The 21033-nt window shown below is 47.8% G+C and overlaps 1 protein-coding gene across 2 annotated transcripts; it reads right to left on the bottom strand.

The window, feature by feature from the left end:
• Positions 1-1005: 1005 nt before the first annotated feature.
• On the bottom strand, positions 1006-20693 carry LSM7 (LSM7 homolog, U6 small nuclear RNA and mRNA degradation associated). 2 transcript variants are annotated; one of them, XM_029610797.1, is made up of 4 exons: positions 19933-20320; positions 13888-13978; positions 6210-6281; positions 1006-1404 (listed from the first exon to the last, which is right to left on the bottom strand). In XM_029610797.1, exons 1-4 carry the CDS (start codon positions 20020-20022, stop codon positions 1262-1264), a joined length of 396 nt encoding a protein of 131 aa, XP_029466657.1. In that variant the 5' UTR covers positions 20023-20320; the 3' UTR covers positions 1006-1261. The 2 variants fall into 2 exon arrangements, with proteins under 2 accessions (XP_029466657.1, XP_029466658.1); XM_029610798.1 differs by lacking the exon at positions 19933-20320 and adding an exon at positions 20499-20693 and having other exon boundaries at positions 1008-1404.
• Positions 20694-21033: the final 340 nt, after the last annotated feature.

The following is a 21033-nucleotide window of genomic DNA, read 5'->3' as shown; positions in this document are numbered from 1 at the left end:
ATGGTGTAGATTCTGTCACAAGAATTAGAACATTTTGAAGCGGACCAGCAAGTGTTTAAAATTTTTTTTTTTTTTTTCAATACCAGCCTTGCTGGTGTCTGCATAATTTATTTTGTGAGGAAAAGGGATCTCACGTATAAGTACAGGGGGAGAGAGGCGAGAAAATAAGGAATGGGGCGGACCAGGACTCTGGGATGGGTGGAGGAGGAGAGAGAGTCTGGGACTGAGAAAAGGGAGGAAGGAGGGCGAAATCATAGGAGGCGGGAATCCCAAAATCTGCTGAGAAAGGAGGTTAGAAGGAAGATTCCAGGTTTCAGGGACAGAATCTGAAGTCATGTGATAGAGGAGTGGTCCAGTTCTTATCTCCTTTGAATCGTCCTCTCTCTCTAACCTCCCATCTAATCTGCCACGCATGCATACACACTCACACACAGCTAGCAACAATCTCTTCTCACACACACACTCACACAGCTAGCAACAATCTCTTCTCTCTCTCACACACACAAATCCCCGCGCTCTCATACAGACATCCCCAACTGATCCCGTCTCAGCCCCCAATCATCTCACTAAGCCCCTCCTTTCTTCTCCAAAATGATCCTCTTCCAGGCTCAGCCTTCCCCCTGCTGTCCCCTAAGAGACAGGAGGGCTGGATTAGCAAGCAGGGTGATTCTTTTTTGCTTTGCTGTATCCGCTCTGGCCTTAGCTCCTCCACTCCTGTTTCCTGCCTGCTAACTGGGTCGGGAGTAGCTGACACAGGCAGCAGAAAGCTGCTCTCCAGCGCGAGAGGCAGAAGTCAGCAGTTGGGCCTGCTGCCCCCTCCTCCTTTTGCCACCCTAGGCACAGGCCTGCATGTGTCTGTCGGCAAAATCCAGGCCTGGCTGCAGGCCAGAGCAGGCCTCAGAAGTAAAAGCCAAAATTCCTCTTCTGTTCAGTATCCTGCGACAGGTGGCATTCACTTGGACCCCATCATATGGAAATGTACTTTAGGAGATGAATTTTAACACAAGTTAACAATTAAATTCTTTTTTTTAATAAAAAAAAAAAAAAAAGGTTTACAAAGAATATTGTGCAGGAATAAAATAGCATACTTCTGCTATTTGTTCACAAAATAAAAATATATGTACATGTTGTTCAGAGCCATTTTATGCTCAAGGAAATAAGTGTCAATCTCTCTCGGTTTTCCACGATGATTCGACTTGCGGTCGCACAGTCCGCTAAGCTGCTGTGCCTGGCGCACGGCGTGAATCTGCCACCCAGGCTGTTAACCATCTTGCTGCTGAATGAAAGGGTTGGGAATGGACTCCATGCCATCCTGCGGGCATATCAACACCACTGACGTCCCGCGGCACACCACCAGGCCCAGCTGCCGGGTATCTTCTGTTAACTTGTACTGGTCGTCGGGATCTAGGAAGGAAAAGGGTTGAAAAAAAAAAAATTGGTTTGGTTGAATACACAAAAATGTCAACACTTCGTCAGAATGCATCTTTGATCTCCGATGCATAGAAAAGCAGTTAAACAGCACTGTGCTGCCTCAGCTCTAACCGACACTACGTCTCTTATAAATTCAAGGTTAAGAACATAAGAAATTGCCATGCTGAGTCAGACCAAGGGTCCATCAAGCCCAGCATCCTGTTTCCAACAGAGGCCAATCCAGGCCACAAGAACCTGGCAAGTACTCAAACACTAAGAAGATCCCATGCTACTGATGCATCCATTCCCCTGGGTCTAGACTTTCTCTGCTGAGGTAATCCGCAGTGACGTTGTCTTTTCCCGTGATGTGGGCGGCTGAGATCCCTTGCATGTTTGCTTCCGCCCACGCCATTAGGGGATCTATTTTCAGGGACACCTGTTGGCTTCTGGTTCCTCCCTGGTGGTTGATGTAGACCACTTTTGTGGCGTTGTCAGACATGACTGACCGATTCTTCCCAGAGTCTGTGACTGAATCGCAGGCAGGCTGGTCTGACTGCTTGGGCTTCCAGTCGGTTGATGTTCCATCCCGACTCTTCCTTGTCCCATTGCCCCATGGCCGTCAGTTCCTGGCAGTGGGCTCCCCACCCTTGTAGGCTCGCATCTGTGGTGAGCAAGACCCAGGTCAGTGGGGATAGTCTTACTCCCTTGTTCAGATGGTCTTCTTGTAGCCACTATAGGAGCTGGATCAGTACATCAGCCGGTAACTTGAGGCAAACGGTGTAGTCCTGGGACATCGGGTTCCATCGTGACAGTGGGGAACGTTGTAGTGGTCGCATGTGGACCCTTGCCCATGGGACGACTTCTAGGGTTGATGTCATGAGGCAGAGGACTTGGAGGTAGTCCCATACCTTGGGGCGAGCGCCGTTCAACAGTTCTCAACTGGTCCATCAATTTCCTTCTCCTTGTAAGGGGGAAGGACAACCTTGTCTTCTTGGGTGTCGAACCAGACTCCCAGGTATTCTAGTGATTGGGAGGGCTGCAGGCTTGGTTGTGTTGATGACCCACCCGAGATTCTGCAGTAGGTTCTTGACTCTGGTGGTCGCCTGATGACTTTCTTCTGGAGATTTTGCCCTGATCAGCCAATGGTACGGGTGCACGAGGATTCCTTTTTTCCTTAGTGTCGCTGCCACTACCACCATGATTTTGGTGAACGACTGAGGGGCAGTAGCTAGTCCAAAGGGGAGCTCCCGGAACTGGTAGTGGAGGTCTATGATCGCGAAGTGCAGAAAGCGCTAGTGGTCGTGATGGACCGGGATGTGCAGACAGGCTTCTGACAGGTCTAGGGAGGTCAGAAATTCTCCCGGCTGTACTGCCCTTATGACTAAACGTAGGGTTTCCATGCGGAAGTGTGGTACCCTCAGGTAGCAGTTGACAGACTTGAGGTCCAGGATGGGCCAGAACGTTCCCTCTTTCTTTGGGACGATAAAATAGATGGAATAGTGACCAGTATTTTGTTGATGCGTGGGCACCGGTGTTATAGCCTCTAAGGAGAGCAATTTTGTCAGTGTGGTTTCCACTGCCATCCTCTTGGAGGGGGAGTGGCAAGGGGATTTCACAAATTTGTCTGGAGGGATGCTGTGGAAGCCCAGATAGTATCCCTCTCGAATGATGGTTAGGACCCACTTGTCAGACGTTATCTCGACCCATCTTTGGTAGAATAGGGCAAGCCTGCCCCCTATGACTTCTTCCTGTGGATGGGTCTGTTGATTCTCATTGTGGGGTGCGGTTGGGGCCTGGACCTGAGTCGGCTCCCCTTCTGCTGTGTTTGTTCCGAAAGGACTGGCCCCTGCCTGCGGGGTGAGGTGCTTGGTATGTATTTTTGTACGGTCTGAAGTGCTGTGATCTTCTGCCCTTAGATGTTCGGGGAGAGGGGCGATGGCTTTAGTTCTTGTCCTCTGGTAGCCAAGGTACTGGGGATTCGCCCCATTTGTCGGCTAACTTCTCCAGTTCGCTTCCGAATAGGAGGGCTCCTTTAAAGGGCATTCTCGAGAGTTTAGTCTTGGAGGTCGCGTCGGCTGACCAGCTTCGGAGCCACATTTGTCTTCTGGTTGCCACAATGGATAAGACTGGCTGAGGGGCACACCAGGTCGGACGTTGCATTCGTGAGGAAGGATATCGCTGGTTCTAATGTTTCGAAGGGCGTGGTAGCGTTCCTGGCAAGTGACAAGCAGGCACGTGTCACCACAGCACAGCAGGCAGCGATCTGTAGTGACATAGCTGCTGCATCAAATGACTGTTTAAGGATGGATTCCTGAAGTCTATCCTGGGCATCCTTGAATGCCGTTTCTCCTTTGACTGGGATGGTAGTGCGCTTCATGACAGCGCAGACCATGGCGTCCACTATGGGGAACACCAGGAGTTCTTTGGCTGGGGGTTACAGTGGATATAGGGCCCGCCCTCCTTTGAAGCTGGCCTCCGGAGCATTCCATTCCAAGTCGATAAGTTGCTGTACGGCCTGCAGCAATGGGAAATGGCATGAGGCCTAACGGAGCCTGAGCAGCTGGGGATTCATCTTTGGCTCTGCTGTGGCGCTTGTGACTGGGATGGCCAGCTCCTTCAGGCTCAGAGACACGAGGTCTGGTAACTCGTCTCTGGAGAAGAAACGCATCATGGTTCGGTATGGTTCTGTTCCTGGAGGGATTTCTCCTTCCTCCAGGGAGTCTGGTTCTTCCTCCGAGGTGTCCATGTCCCCTAAGAGGAGGCTTTTGTCCAGAGGGGGGGCACGTCTCTGGGAAGCCGAGAGGGGCCTGGAAGGTTTTGGTCTTCTGGTGGAGGCTGTGGCTGTGTCGCCGGTGGCACTAATTGTGCCTGGACAAAGATTTGCAGCCCTTTGAAGAATTCTACCCAGGAAAAGGTTCCTGGGTCCATATTGAAGCCAGCGGGGTTCCCCAAGGGGCCCAACTGAGTAGGGACCGATCTGGGGATAGAGAGGTCCGGGGTACTGTCGTTGGTGGAACAGGATTCCTCTACTGGCTGGGGGCGGGGAAGAAGATACAGAGAAGGGCAACCAAAATGATAACGCACAATTAAACTCTGGAATTTGTTGCCTTTGAGTAAAAAAGAACTTTCTCCGATTAGTTTTAAATGTGCCCCATGCTAACTTCATGGAGTGCCCCCTAGTCTTTCTACTATCCGAAAGAGTAAATAACTGATTCACATCTACCCGTTCTAGACCTCTCATGATTTTAAACACCTCTATCATATCCCCCCTCAGCCGTCTCTTCTCCAAGCTGAAAAGTCCTAACCTCTTTAGTCTTTCCTCATAGGGGAGTTGTTCCATTCCCCTTATCATTTTGGTCGCCCTTCTCTGTACCTTCTCCATCACAACTATATCTTTTTTGAGATGCGGCGGCCAGAATTGTACACAGTATTCAAGGTGCGGTCTCACCATGGAGCGATACAGAGGCATTATGACATTTTCCGTTTTATTCACCATTCCCTTTCTAATAATTCCCAACATTTTTTTGCTTTTTTGACTGCCGCAGCACACTGAACCGACGATTTCAATGTGTTATCCACTATGACGCCTAGATCTCTTTCTTGGGTTGTAGCACCTAATATGGAACCCAACATTGTGTAATTATAGCATGGGTTATTTTTCCCTATATGCATCACCTTGCACTTATCCACATTAAATTTCATCTGCCATTTCGATGCCCAATTTTCCAGTCTCACAAGGTCTTCCTGCAATTTATCACAATCTGCTTGTGATTTAACTACTCTGAACAATTTTGTATCATCTGCAAATTTGATTATCTCACTCGTCGTATTTCTTTCCAGATCATTTATAAATATATTGAAAAGTAAGGTATGGTGAGCAGTGAGGGATTTCTAATGCCACTGTAGACGGTAGCTAGTTCATGCCTGCTGGGCCCTGATGTTCAATTAGCAGCCATTTCCTGAGCACTCGGTAAATTGCATATAGGAGGAGCATACCAGTCTTCTTTTACTGAGCATTTAGTAAACCCTTATTTGCATATGCCATGCCTTCATTTGCACGCACAGGCTTGCAAAAAAAACTTGTGAGCACTTTAATGTGCACGTGAAGGCCTTCCTACGTAATTTGCTATTTTGAGCAAGCACAACAGGGCCTTACCATACATATTGAAGTTTGTTGCACAAGCCCTAAGCTTTGTTTACCAATTTTTAAAGTGTCTGTTAAACAAAATCTGTTATGGACCATCCCTTAATGCTCTGCTGCTAATATGTGGGACTTGCTCTTTACTTGCAAGGAAAAAGACCAAGAACAGGTGCTCTTGGTAAGTGGCAGACCCCAAAAATGCATCACATGTATCAAAGAATGACAATAAAGGTTTCATAACTTATTACGGCCATTAATTAGTCACAGTAAATTAGTTCACCTCATTAATGTGTTCATTAGCACTAAAAGGGTAAGAAACACATTACAAGACGGCTCCACAGTACAGGGGTGCCAGACATGTTTCCTGTTGCTGGGCCAACCATATGGCATATGCTCCCCGAGAGCATATGGCCAAATTTGGATTAGAAAGACGTCAGGAAACATGTGCAAGCAGTTTTCATTGCCCAGGCTTTTAATTGTTGACATGAATACTGGTTTTTGTTTTTTTTTAAATAAGCTTAGATTGTACTTTTAACTATGCCTTGTCTGTATTAGAATATGGTTTTATAATTATGTTTTAATGTATATTGCAGTTTACAAAATTTTTAAAATTAGAAATCAGAATCCCTGGTTAAGAAAAAGCCCAAAAATCACATACCTCTCATGTACTCGATAGTGCCATCAAGTACCAAGTTTAGCAGAGGATCGAAGCCTTTCAAGATTCCGCTGGCTATGAGAGAAAAAAAAAAAAAAAATCACAGAAAAAGACCTGAGAAAAAGTGCACAGCTGCAACTAAGTTACAATTCACATTTTATTGCAGGACTGTCCTTTTTGCCACATCTCATTTAAAACAGCCCAACTGCCAAAACTTCTATGTACCTATATAAGAAATATACCCTCTTATTTCAATCCTGGGATGCTCTTCAAAAGTTTGTGAAAGGCAAAAATGTATTCTTACCTGATATTTTCCTTTCCTTGAATCCATTCAGATCAGTCCAGAGGAATGGGTTGTGCCTGCCAACCAGCAGATGGAGACAGAGATTAAGAGGTTGGCTGACAACACCCCTTATAGGCATCCATGCTGACCTCAGCATGCCAGACCCATAACAAGCTAACTCCAAAATGTAAACCCTTTACAAAGAGAGGGTTTTCCAGAATTAGGAAAGATGAAAACAGTGAAACCCTGAACTATATACAAACCCTAATATTTAGGTTATCTGCTTAGCATGATAAATGCTTACTCCGCATACATTACTTTAGAGAGTTGGAAAGTAATGAACATATTGGTCAGTAGAATAGGGCGGGTTTTGGACTGATGTGAATGGATTCAAGGAAAGGAAATTATCAGGTAGGTATATGTTTTGCCTTCCTCTTCATCCTGTTAGACCAGTCCAAATGAATGGGATGTACCCAAGTTCATCCTGAACTGGAATAGACACTGCAAACCCTGCTCAAAAAACCTATGCAACAAAGGCCTCTCCTCTTTAGCCCCCACATCAAACCGTAATGTTCCAAGAAAGAAGGCAGAAAAGACCAAGTTGCTGCCCTACAAATCTCCTGTGGAGAAACTAAATGCAACCTTGTACTAAATCACTGGCAGCTTTGTGAGCAATGTGCCCTCGTCTGTCTAGGTAAGGGATTGCGCTGCAATGACCTCGATCCAACACTCAGCTTCTGTCTTACGGCGAGAGGATGTGAAGTCATTTGTTGTTACGCAAGAGGCACTGTTTTGCCCCATGAGAGAGAAGTACAAAAATGGAGACCTAACCTTATCAGAAATGCCATTACAGAATTATGAGCAAGCATGCACTTCATGTGCTTTCAGAGAAGTCACGTTTCAGTGAACCACATCTGTTGCCATAAGAGAAGGTAGGAAAGTCCCTTGTTGCCTGCCTGTAAATGACTCTGCAGAAAAGGAGTGTAAGAAACCGAAAGGTGAAAAGTAACATGGGCACAGCTTTTAGATGCTTTGCTATTACATTATATTAATTGCACTGCTTAGGATTTTGGGAAGTGTTTGCTACGGGTTATATTACTGACCAATCACTAGTGGTCCCATATAATCACAATGCTTACCAGTACTTTGTTGCATACATTGCATGCTTAGGCCACACTACAGCTTCTCCTTTCTTAACTCCAAAGAACACAAACAGAGATCAGATCTTAAAATTCATTTGACACCTTCCAAAAAACTATAGAAGAGCTTACATCTAAGGAGTGAAACATCTTTCCCTCCTTATGCCTTCAAAATTAAGGCAGACAGATACAGATTCAAATGAGAAGCTGACACTTCCTCTGGAAGAAAATGAAGAAAGTCGGAATCTCTACCATATCCTTTGAAAATCAACAAAAAGGGTTCCCTGCAAGACATTCTAATATCATCCTGGCCAAACAAATTGCCATCAACCAAACCACCTTCAAGGTGAGTAACTACGGAAAGAGTCGTTAAGGGTTCGATGGGCATGCTCATCAAGAAGGACATCACCTCATTTAAATCCCAAGATAGAATGGGATCCCTCACCAGAAGCCTAATATGTTTAACTCCTCTCAAGAAACGAGTACATCTGGATTAGAAGACAAGGCAAAGGCCTCCCTAAAACACAACCTCTGTAACAAGCATAGCTGCCACCTGGACCTTTCAAGAATTTAAAGCTAAACCCAAACTGCCTTGCAAGAAGTCCAAAATACTAGGTATTGCATTCCTTTATAGAAGCTATCTGCCTTATGGAACACTAATACTCAAATACTCTAAACCTGCACACAGGCCAAGGAAGTAGAGGAATTTCTAACTTGAGAGCCCAGTCACTATTTCCAGAGAACATCCCTTTCTAATCAAGACCTCTCAAGGGCCAAGCTATAAGACAACAAACAAACAAACAAACAATCTGGAACCTCATGAAAAATAGGTCACTATGAGAGCACTGAGAGACATGCAATGGCTTCCCAGTCAGCAGCCTAACAAGATATGCATACCAAGAGCCCTTGGGCAATCTCTAGCTACCAGATTCACTAGACATTCAAAGGCATGCAATCCTTTGAACAATTTTTCCACACACATACAGAATTGCCTCAGATAGCCAAAGTTGAATCAATGCATCTAGACCAGACTGAAAAACCTGCTCTTCTTAGCATTCCTCTCTGTTGCCATCAGATCCACCAGTAGAAGCCCCTACCTGCTGACTAGCAGATCGAAGGCCTCCATGGACAATGACCACTCTCCAGTATCAACCACATTACAGCTAAGAAAATCTGCCTGAACATTCCACACCCTAGCTATATACAAGGCCGATATCATCTGCAGATCCTTTTCTGCCCATCAAATCAGCCAATCCAGCTCCGACACCTGCGGTGCTTGGTTCCCCCCCCCCTTGATGATTCACATAGGCCACTGCTGTTGTATTATCAGACATCACTCTGACTGCCCGACCCTTGAGGATGGATATAAAACTGTGCAGGGCCAGACGAATTGCCCTGGTTGGCAGATGAATGAAGGACCACTTTGCTTCCTCCACTGACCAGACCCTGAGCAACTTGACCCAGGCAATGAGCCCCCAGCCAGAAAGACTGGCATCTGTCATCAGCATCACCCAAGCTGAAAGTTCCAGATCCATCCACCATTCCAAGCTTTCTTGGACTAGATCTAGCACTGGCAACCTTCTATAAATACTGGGGACTATGTTTTCCCCATTGCTGGATGTGCGTCTGAATGCTTCCCGCTAATACCTTTGGTGATGGTGGCGTGGTTGTTAAAAAAAAGACTGAGCTGGCTTATTGGAGGTGGCCGGTTGTTGAGCTTGGGGGCGCTGTGGTTGAGAACATCCCCTTCTATTTTGAGAAGACTGGTTTTGTTGCCTAGTCTGGGGTTGATATGGCGTAGGCCTGTACACCGCAAATGGGCGATATGCTCTTCTTTGGAAAGGCTGTCTCCTTGGAGGGACATAGTATCTGCGTGACGAAGAGTACAGTTGTGGCGTGGTTAGCGACTGAATCACGACAGACTGTACTTTAAGATGGGCTACGGTGTCCTGAAACCTGGTACCAAACAAATTGTCTCCCTTGCAGGGTAAGTTAGCCAATTTTTCGTGTACATTGTCTTGGATGGAATTTGCTCGAAGCCAGGCCACACGGCATGCTGCAATTGACGCTGCCGAGGTATGCAAAGAGGTTTCAAACCCTTCATAGACTGTCCTTAACAGATGACGGGTGGCCTCCTCCATGTCTCTGATGAAGTCCGAGTCAATGGAAGTGGGTTCCGAAGGTTGGGAGATGTCCTTTATCCATTGGATCAACTCATAGATGTACTGTACAATGTAAAATTGATGCTGGTTGATCCTGGCTGCCAGCATCGAAGACTGGAAGGCTCGCTTTGCAAACTCATCTAGGGAGCAGAGGTCCCTCCCTGGGGTGCTGCGGAATGGAGTTTGGATTTTTGGGCTTTAGCCATAGCGGACTCCACGACAATGTGTAATTGAGGTGGAGTATAATTAGGGAATGGTTGCATCTTGTATTTGAGGTCAGTTTTCCTGGACACCGCAGGTAGAATGAAGGACGTCTCCCAGGATTTGTCCAGAACTGCATTAAGGACCTCATGTGCTGGGAGGGAGGTTGGCTCCGCTGGCAGGTCGAATATCTTTAACAGGCCAAGGGTGTCTGCTCTCGGATCCAGCACTTCCTGGATCTAGATGTTAAGTGCCTTGCACATCTTATCCAAAAATTTAGGATATGTTAAGTCTTCCAGTGGGGAGTAAGGTTCCGCAGGACCCTCTCTCGGGTCGGAAGGGTATCCTGTGGAGGAATCCTTAGACGTGACTGGGGCCACCGGAGAGACTGGCCGTATGATGGGGTCCGGCGAGGGCGGCAACCGTGGTGGCGTCTGAGAATGGGCCCGTGGAGATGGTGATCTGGACCGTGTGGGCGACTTGTGAGTAGAGGGGTGTGGAGACTGCCCACCACTGCTCGGTGAAGATGCTGGTATGTTGAAGGAAGTTTGCATAAACTTCAAAGAAGCCTGAGAGAGCCATGGACAGATTCATGAAAGCCTCTTTTGTTTGAGGAGGCATCGGAGGGTGAGGTGATGCCGAGGGACATCTCAGTGGTACCGCCGCTCTGAGGATATCAGAGTTTGGTGGTGGTGTATGGTGACGAGGCGCACGGGTTACCTTTGACAACTTTGGTTTCTTCGAGAGTGGTTCTTGAAGCACATCCCCTGTTGACCGGTGATGCGACACAGAGGAGAGGTCCGAGAACACCTGCAGGGATGGTGAGGAGGCTCCAGAGGACAAGGATGTTATTCATAGATGTTCTTTGCCCTCAGATTGTGAAGACGAGTTGGAGGGACCTTGGTGTTTCTGAGTTGACTCTCCGCGTCGTTCTGGAGGTTCCGTCAGCGCTTGTGTTGAGTGGCTGAAGTATGTGTCGACCTGTATGTAACTCTCAGCGCAGGCGCCGGTGTCTGCTTCGATGGCGCCGGGCCCAGATGTATGGGCAATGGCGTGTGTTGTCTTGCACGCTCCTGCCTCGATGTGCGTCGCAAGTGCGTCGATGACCAGTTCCCCTGCGTCGTCGGCGCTTGTTTCCAGTTGGTATCCGGCTCACCGGTGAGCGCAGTCGTCGTGAGTTTCCCGACGCTTTTGAGCCTCGCTTCTGCGTCGCGCAAATAGACGCCTGACTGGGTGCTCCGTGTGTCGGCACCGATGATGGAGCGCCGATCGACGCAGGCTCGCCATGCGTCCTGACCGAAGCCTTGGTCCCCAGCGCCAGCTTCCGCACTTTATGGCTCTCCGACGCCGTTAAAGCGTCACGAGGCGGTCGATGTGTTTCTGGTCTTGGCCTCGAGGCATGGTGTCCTTGGGCTTCTTTCGGCACGCTTCACCCTGCGTGGAAGCCGCTGGTTCCAATGATGACGCTCGACGCATCTGCGGGGGCATCGGGGTGGCCTGTCCCGGGGACGATCGGGCTTCCGAGGGTGCAGCGTAGGAGCCCTGTCTCATCCCTGTCAATGCTATCATTTTGTCGTGCAGTTGCCAACGCGCTCTGGGGGACATTTTGCCACACTGCGGGCAGGTCTGCATCGGGTGGTCTGGGCCCAGACACAGATAGCATCAGTCATGTCCATCCATGATGGACATGACTTTGTCGCAGGGGCATGGTTTGAATCCAGAAGGTCGTCCCCTGTCCTTCTTACCGTGTTCTTTCATTCTCTATTTAACCTTTTTGAAGGGTTTTTTCCTCTCAGGGAGAAGGTGATGCTGAGGAGGTCTGAAGCTCTGCGTGCGATCCCGCGCGCGTAAAAACAGACTGAGGAGAGTCGATTCCAGCGCGGGAACTCACGTGCAGCCTCAGAGCAAAGCTCTGACATCACTTTGAAGCTCCGCCTCCCGGGCCTGATTGACAGTTCCCATGACAGCATGGCTAATTCAGCCCTGCTATCGACGGGAAATCACTGCTTTCAGATTCAACATCCATTGCAATGTTGTTTCCACTTCTACCCTCTTCTGATGGGAGTTGCATGAAAAGACAATGAAGGCATCCAGAGGAATGCGAAGAAATTCTAGGGCATACTCATTCCAAAATCACTTTGAGAACCCATTGATCCGAAGTAATCTGGGATCAATGACCACCCATATCCTGAACTAATCAGGTGAGCCTGCAAGCCTTCATTGGGAAGACCAAGGGGCTCCACCTCAGGAACCCGCATCCTGGAGGACCTCGGAGGGCGTAAGGACTGAGACCTATGGAACGAACGAGATCTCTGGGAAGAACCTCCCCTATAAGGCTGAAAAACACTGATAGTCTCAAGAGCAGCCACTTGCCCAAAAAATGTTGGGAAACTGGCTTCTTACCCTCCGAAAAACAAGAGACCTGGATCCATCCCCATTTACTTGCCATTTTTTCCAATTCACTGCCAAACAAAAAGGCAAGCCTTTGAAAGGCAGCTTAGTCAGATGGGACTTTGAAATATATGTGGACCAGTTGCGCAGCCACAGCTGCCGCCTGGCCGCAATAATTGAAGAAGCTCCTCTGGTGACTATGCATGCCAAGTTACTGCCCACGTCAGTCAAGAAGGCAGCCCCTGGTTCTACCATAGGTCCCAAATCAGACCCAATGTCACCCGAGCTACCAATGCATAACAAGAAGCAATTTACAAGTTCATTGTCACAGACTCAAAGGCTTGCTTCAGGATAGCCTCAATCCTCCTATCCTGAGCATTCTTCATTGCTGCACCTCCCTCTACCGGGATGGTGATATGTTTCAAGAGAGCACATTAAAGCATCCGCCCTAGAGAAACACAATTACTCTCTAGCCTGTGGATCCAAGGGGTCTAAACCTGCCAAGACGCATCCCCCTTTAAAAGATGCCTCTGGCACACTCCTGGATGGCATCCAAAAGGGGAAAGAAATAAGAAACCTTGTGCAGATTGACCAAAATAGGATCCTTCTTCCGTGTCCCAAGGAGTCAAGCCCAGTGACTCCACAGACAAGAACGGCACGTGTGCATCCTACGGCTTGCAGCAAAAAGGCAGGCGAAATTACCCCACAGCCTACCATGTGCTAAAATGGGAGAAGCCTGTGAGCGGGGCCTAGATAAGACAGCTGCTCAACTCACCATGCCTGCACACTCTCCTCACCTCAAACTCCCCAGAGACATGAGAGAGTCATCCGAACGCCAAGGAAACAGATCCTTCTCCTGCTGTCTGTCACTGACTTTTTGTTTGTTTGCTTGTTTAAGTTAAAAAACAAACAAACTTTAACACCAACAACCTCTACCTGAGCTTAGCCCTCTCTGGCCGAGAGCAGAAACGGGTCCCGGCCATGGAGAAAGAGGGCCGAGCTTCTCTTGGCCTGCAACCGTCAACTTGAAATGTAGGTCCATGCCAGTCAAGGCTACCAGACTGAAAGCACTCTACTTTCCAACTTTTTTTTTTTAAACACTCAAACAATCCTCCCCAAAGAGAAATGCATGTCCACCAACTGCTGGAGATGGAGAATATTGGTGGGGGCTGTCAGGGTGGGACTACATCAACTTTTGCTCCGTCCCCATCTGCTGGCAGAGGTACATAACTCACTCATTGTACTGATATACCTGAACGCTAAGGAACGACAAGGCCAAGTTCTACATATACTGTACTTCTAAAGCAAAATGTTTGGAGTCTCTTTTGGATTTATGTACCCACATTAATCCTAAAGGACTAAAATATGAATTTTCCCTCTACGGATACAGGATTTTAGGTTCACTTTTAATCATTTTTTATTCATTTTGTGATCCAAACTCAATTTCCTCTTATTAAACTTCAATCCTGTGGTACATTCAAGGACAGCGTGGTTTTGAAACCTACCTTCTCGTCCGCCTTGGAACTTCACCCGGATGGTCTTATCAATGTACTTGGAAAGATCTAGGATACTCTCCTTTTTCTTCTTCTCTTTATCCTAGGACAAGAAGACCAGCGATCATATGGGAATTTAAAACAAAACCAGCATTGATGAAACTGGACAAATCCATAAAAAAAACAACACAGATTGTGGAGACTCTCCGGACAAGATTTATTTAATGTATTCCTAAGCAGGCTCTCACTGAACTCGATGATAATAAAATGTGTGGCCTTTTTAATTCTGAGAAAGCAGCAATCTTTATTAACTGCAACACCTTTCCTTAGGACAACATAAAGAGACGATGTAGTACATGAATCACTTCCTCAGATCACACATGAATAGGTGATCCCTGTGGTACTGAAAGCTTAGGGTCCTGGCTGCTACCGAGAGGGGTTTGCCACTAGAAACAGAGAAATATGATGGCAGAAAGAGACCGTATGGCCCAGCCAGTCTGCCAAACCATTCAATTAATTTAGCATTATTTCCTTAGAATCCCCTGAATTTAGCCCTTGAGTTCTTGAATTCAAGTACTTTTGTCTCCACTACGAGGCTGTTCCATGCATCCAAAACCCTCTCTGTAAAGAAAATGTTACTTAAGATTATTCCTGAATCTATTCCCTTTCACCCTCATCTTAGAACCTTTGTTCTAGAACCTCCTTTCCATTGGAAAAAGGCTCAGCTCCTGTGCATGGAAACCTTTGTGATATTTGTATGTCTATCATATCTCTTCTAGGGTAAATATGTTTAGATCTTTAAGTCTATCCCCGGATGCTTTAGAACAAAGACCACTGACCATTCGGGTAGCCACCCTCTGGACTGACGCCATCCTGTTTGTGTCCTTTTGAAGGCGCAGACTCCAGAATTGTACTCAGGATTCCAAATGAAATCTCACCAGAGATTTATAAAGGGGCAGTATCACCTCTCTTTTTATATTTTTTGCTGACCATTCCTCTCCCTATACAGCCAGGCATCTCTCTGGCTTTCACCATCGCTTTATCCACCTGTTTGGCCACCTTAAGACCATCAGATACAATTACCCCCAGATCCTGCTCTTCCACTGTACCTTTCCATTGGGTTTTACATCCTAAATGCATTACTCTGCATTTTTTTTTTTAAGCATTAAATCTAAGCTGCCAGACCTTAACCGTTCCTAGAGCTTCACTAAATCCCTCATGTTTTCCACTCCTTCCTAGCTGTCTGCTCCGTTACAGATTTTGATATCACTGGCAAAAAAAAAAGACCAATCTTTCCCCGACAACCCTTCTACTATGTCGCTCATAAAAATGTTGAAAAGATCACCATAACCACCACCTCCCTCAGAGAAAACTCCATTTAGCACAACCCTTTGCAGCCTCCCACTCAGCCAGTTTCTAAATCTAGTCAGTCACTCTAGGATCCATAGCAAGGGCACACAATGTGTTTTTAAGTCTTCTGTGAGAAACCATGTGAAAGGCTTTGCTGAAATCCAAGTGCACTACGTCTAGCGCTCTCTCTTGAGCCAACTCTCTGGTCAGCCAATCAAAGAAGTTGATCAGATTCATCGGCCAAGATTTACCTCTGATGAAACCCTGCTGCCTCGGGTTTTGCAATCCATTGGATTCCAGAAACTGCACTCTCCTCTGTTTTAGCAGCAATTCCATTAGTTTGCTCTATCATAGAGGTCAGACTAACTGGCCTGCAGTTCCCAGCCTCCTCCTTTACTTCCACTGGGAGTCTGTGAGTTTTGGGCTGTCTGCTAGCAGGCACCTACTACAACTACTCAAATGTTTCTCCCTCCTCTGCATCTACCATATTAGCTCTTGTGCTGGTCCAACAAAAAGACTCAATTGAACGAGGAACCTCTATAGTCACACATCTTTTAATGTTAGTCTAACAAGTAATCACAAGGTACTCAATCGCAACTTTATCTTTATTTATATTCTGCTTTTGGGCACTTCAAAGTGGATTAGTCAGGTACTGTAGGTATTTCCCTATCCCCAGAGGGCTCACAACCTACCAGGCCGATTCAATAAGGTGAGCTGTGAGTTCTGTGCAGTTTTACCTCCTATTCTATGTGCATTTTCTGCCTGTAAAACTAACAGCCAATGCGGCAAGGATTTTTATGTGCAGGTAAAACTGCGTTAGTCTTAGCAGTCTTGCATGAAATACCAGGCAAATGAGGGCATTAGCTACTCCCACCCAATGCAAAGACGTGGGCTGGAATAACTCATTTTCTTAGCACTGGAAATGTAACTCCTGGGTCAGATATGACGTAAATTTTCCAACACTAGGAAAATGACAGAAGTTTCCCTACTTTAACGCTCCATCAGGCTGGGGGGGGGGGGGAAATCGGGCTCCTGAGCTTCTCTCTCTCTACCACCCGACTTAATCCTGCTTCCAACTCTGGCTCCAGAGATACGGTTACCCCTTGCACCCTCCAGCTGCTGAAATAGGCCAGGAAGCACATTTTCATTTTCCGGCCTGAAAGCTATTCAAATGAAGTTGCAAAAGGGGAGGGAAAAAAAAATATGAGAATAAATAGTTTGCCAATTATCTGGGTAAAGGGCAGAGGCTGCTGTCACTTGAATGTATCAGTACCGATCTATGTGGCAGCAACAAGCTCCTATCACTTAGCCGGTACTTATCTGGGTATCTGGCACTGGGTACCTCTAGCTAACTAAGTGGCAGCGGCCACTGTTTACCCAGATAAAGGACAGGTAACCGATGTATTCTTATCTCTGGTATTTTCCTCTCCCTTTTGCAAATTAATTTGAATAGCTTTCAGGACATATGGTTCTTGTCCCTCTATTTCAGCAGCAGCCTCCTGGCAACACAGCAATCTTCTGTCATTAAGTAAAAATGGCATCGAACTGAACAGTCGGGGGGGGGGAAAAAAACACCGAAAAAAACCCCCTCCACAAACCCTTTAGCCCATGCTTACTGCCCTTCCTGGGTCTTCCCTTTACAAAACCAGAACGTGAGCTGTATGCTATCAGAGCTAATAAAAGCGGGAGGGCTCCGCTTTTCTTCTCTCCCTAGGGGAATGTCTCCCCCGCCTTTCCTGAGGTAAAATGTGCATTCGGCCAAACGCACATTTTAGTTTTGGCTTTTTTTTTTTTTAAACTCCGGATGCATTTGGATAACATCAGCTTACCGCATCAGCCTGTAAAGTGTGCACTTGAGGCCACAGAAGGTAAAGTGACTTGCCCAAGGTCACAAGGAGCGATTTTCCCTTGTTGGCTGCTCTAACCGCTAGGCTGCTCCTCCACCTCACTCTTTCCAATGAACCCACTATTTGTATAAGCGGTATAATGCAAGTTTGCTTTTTACCAGGGATTATTAGCAAACAGATAGCAACGAAGTAACTGGGCAGCAGGGGCCTGTAGACCTGCGCTATCCTGTAAGCAGATTTTCATACATCAGCAGGTCAATGGGTGCATGCAAATTTCTCTCATGCATGTTCATTAGGAAAATCCTGAAAGTCAGGACGGTTTGCTGTGCCTTCAAGACCTGAGGCTGAAGAACCATGAAGGAAGGCTGCTATGCTCGGGGGATTCAAAGCCCACAGTGTGCAGTGCTCTGAGAACCCCATCTCTTTAGGCCTGCCCAGACCTGCTTAAATCCACAGGTTTTTGGTTGTTTTTTTCCCCAATTCCTTGGTTCACACCTGTTCAACTTCCCATTACTACTCAGAGCAGGGAGGAGTTATACTGGCTCAGTCATGGATCTGGGGTGACCAATTGCCCGGTTTTGCACCGGACAGCCCAGTTTTTCCAGCCCATTGTACAGTGTCCAGTCACAAAGGTAACCGGACACGGTGCTATCCAGTCCAAAAAGGCTTGCTCAAGTGCTGGCTAAAGCAAACCTGGCAGTGGTGATCCAATCAGGCCCCTGTTCCTCCCGGTGCCGCTACAGAACAAAGCATGAAAGACGCTCGCAGAAGCTTGGGCAGCCGGGCATGTTCTTAGAGCTACTACCTTTTACTCTCCCTTTGGCTCTGCCTTCTGCTACAGACACTTCTCCTCGACCCCATTTCAGCATCATTAGGTATGAAAACACAGGGGGCTCGTGCCCAGAGTCTCCCTCCCCCTTGGAGCTTTATACAACTTTCAGCTGCTCTATTCCTGCCTTTTTCTCCCAGAACCTCCCTCTTCTATATTGTTTGGAACTTACAGCCCAACCCTGGATTCTTTTTCTTTTTACCACAGACACTTCTTGTCTCCACTCACGTGGTTCACTCATCCACTTTTTGAATCATACAGCGCCACGTGGTTTAAAAAGCTGACAGGCAACCCAGCAAGTGCGGACTTGAAGTGTCAGCGCCGCAGGAGGAATCGCTGGAGCAGGTTGCAAGAGGCAGACACAGTATGGAGAGAAGGGCGTGGAGAAAGGAGTAGAGTATCCAAACGAACAAATGTAAAGCTCCAAGGAAGGACCGGAGGGGATGCAGGGACTCCAGAAAATATGGATTTAGTGGTGGGAGGGTGGAGGGGATTTGGAGAGTGTGACAACTGGGTGGAGGGGGAAGTGGAGACTCAGAGGGGTGACTCGGAAGCAGATGCTCAGATTTGGGGAGGGGGAGTATTACAGACTTCCACATTAGGGGAAGAGGGAACAGAGATCATGAGGGGAGAGAAAGTTAATGCTCAGGGATGTCTGGGAAGAGAGAAGACTCAAAATGGTTGGGGAGAGCAGGGTCTTGTGGATGAATGGGCAAAATAAGGACTTGGCACTTGGGTGACAGGAAGAGTGGGGGTGTATTAGAGAGGCTGAGAGATACGAGATGGGACTGCAGATGTGAGATATGAGGTAAAAGAAAAGGGTTAATGGGAGATGGGTTAAGATGGGGGTGTAAAGGATCGGGAGAAGGAGTGGAAGGTAGTGGAAAGGGATGGGTCTATGAAATGGGGGAGCAAGGGTAGAAATGCAGCTGGGAAGGAGGTGGCTGGGTAGAGTAAGAAGCAAGGGGCTAGAGGCAGGTGTACGAGTGATAAAAGTAACAGCCTATTGAGGGGGATGAGAGGCAGAGAAAAGTAGTTGAGGGTGGGAGAATAGAAATGGGGGCTCTAGGAAGTGGGTGAAAGACAAGGGGAAATAGGTGGGGAAAGGAGTGAGAAAAAGGAGTGGGGCTGGGAAGGGGATGAGAGAGAGATGAAAAGTTGGTAAGTAAATGAGAGGTGAAAAGGAGGAGACTAATTCAGTATTTAAAAGAGGCCCAGCAGTAGAAACAGGCAAAAGGAGGCGCTAGGGACACTAGTGCGTCCCTAGCGCCTCCTTTTGGCCCGGAGCGGCGGCTGTCAGCGGGTTTGACAGCCGACGCTCAATTTTGCCGGCATCGGTTCTCGAGCCCACTGACAGCCACAGGCTCGGAAACTGGAAGGCCGGCAAAACTGAGCATCCGGTTTTCGACCCGACAGCCGCCGGCCCATTTTAAATTTTTTTTTTTTTACCCTTCGGGACCTCAGACTTAATATCGCCATGATATTATGTCAGAGGGTGCACAGAAAAGCAGTTTTTACTGCTTTTCTGTGCACTTTCCCGGTGCCAGCAGAAAGGTAGGCGCTAATTTCTTAAAGTAAAATGTGCAGCTTGGCTGCACATTTTACTTACTGAATCGCGCGCGCATACCTAATAGGGTCCTCAACATGCATTTGCATGTTGAGGGCCCTATTTGCATGTTGAGGACGCTATTAGGTTCGGCGGGTTGGATGTGCGTTTTCGGCCCCTTACTGAATAAGGGGTAAGGGAAAACGCACGTCCAATAGCGGGTTAACGGTGCGCTCTGTCGGAGCGCACTGTATTGTATCGGCCTGTAAGATATCGTCACCACCCAAATTCGGGCTGATACTTTCAATTAAAAAAAAACAAAACCCAGTTGCTTAAATAACCTACTGTCTGTTCCATAACTTATACAGTCACTGATATGGTCAATTTGCATTGAAACGCTTCAGTATTGAAGACATATGGCAGCTCTGGTCCCCCCCTGACGCGATCCTTGCTCCAATACCCCCTCTTATTATTATTATTTGCACCTTTGAACATGGACCACTGATGTGACTGTATGCACAATAAAGAGCTTGCTGGCCAGACGCAGTGCCCAGTTCCCATGGTGAGCCGCCCATTATTTATACTGCATTTCCTCTATGTGTGGGGGTGCTGTTCACTCCGCCCGCCCTGGACAGTGTTTAATTACTAGCAGTTAGAGGGAGCGTTATTATATCGCAATTTAGTTTTCTTAGGGCATTCGGAGGGTCAATGCCCACCCCAATAAGCGCACAAGGTAGGCCTAATACCATATAAATGCCAAGTGGCAGGATCTGCAATACATTCACACACACAAGGAAGGAGGACTCTCCCCCTTCCCCGGCCAGTCCTGGTCAATAGGAAGTCTGGCAACCCTACATGGACCGGCGTCACCCGAGGGACGAAGCAGCCTACAGGCGGCAGTGACCGCCCCAAGAACCGGCGGCCCCCTCACCGCTAACAAGTAACGGATCACCGATCACAGGGTCCCCACCGACCCGACCCGACCCGACCCCCCCCCCAAGCTGCGATCACACGCGCACAAGATTAAAAAGCACGATCCCGCCGTACTCACCGCCATCTTAGCTCCTCGTCACTACAAGCCGCCGGCGGCCGTCTCACTATAACAAGCGCCCGGGGTGGTTAAGTCAGGGAAGCGCGACTCCCCCCCCCCCGCCACGCACTGGATCGACTCCTCTCTCTCTCACACCGACGTTCATAAAGCAGACGTCGACTCAACCTCAGCCGTTTCAACCACATCGAATAAAGAGTTATTAGCAATGTCGTTTCCTGTCGTCCCCTCCCCCCCCCTTCCCATCCACCTTGGTACAGTCCCAACCGAGCCCCGCCCCCCGAGGAAATACACCGCTACTTTTCATGAGTGACGTTTCTCTTAACCAATCATCGATGACTTCTCACACCGCGCTTGGAAACGCCGCTCTCGCGGGCTGCAAAAGGGAAGTCGCTCCACCTGTCCAAGGTGGAGAGCGGGACAAAGCGTCCCGGGATGACTGAGAGTCGTCATCGGACGGCGCCGAGTCGGGCTCGGGTCCTCATCCAGCTCAGGGTCGCTGGGCTTTTCCTGAGCGTGCATCTTACCTTTTTTTTTT

Source organism: Rhinatrema bivittatum, chromosome 8, assembly GCF_901001135.1.
Source record: "Rhinatrema bivittatum chromosome 8, aRhiBiv1.1, whole genome shotgun sequence".
NCBI lineage: Eukaryota > Metazoa > Chordata > Amphibia > Gymnophiona > Rhinatrematidae > Rhinatrema > Rhinatrema bivittatum.
The sequence above is the reverse complement of the archived record's forward strand: the minus strand, read 5'-3'. Positions and strand labels throughout refer to the sequence as shown.

Excerpts from the sequence above, each read along its gene's own strand:
- LSM7 (XM_029610797.1), bottom strand. The coding sequence starts at position 20,022 with ATGGGCGGCTCACCATGGGAACTGGGCACTGCGTCTGGCCAGCAAGCT. Across the intron at positions 13,979-19,932 it reads TCAGTGGTCCATGTTCAAAG|GATAAAGAGAAGAAGAAAAA; the intron begins GTGCAAATAATA and ends TTCTTGTCCTAG. Across the intron at positions 6,282-13,887 it reads GTTCCAAGGCGGACGAGAAG|CCAGCGGAATCTTGAAAGGC; the intron begins GTAGGTTTCAAA and ends TTTCTCTCATAG.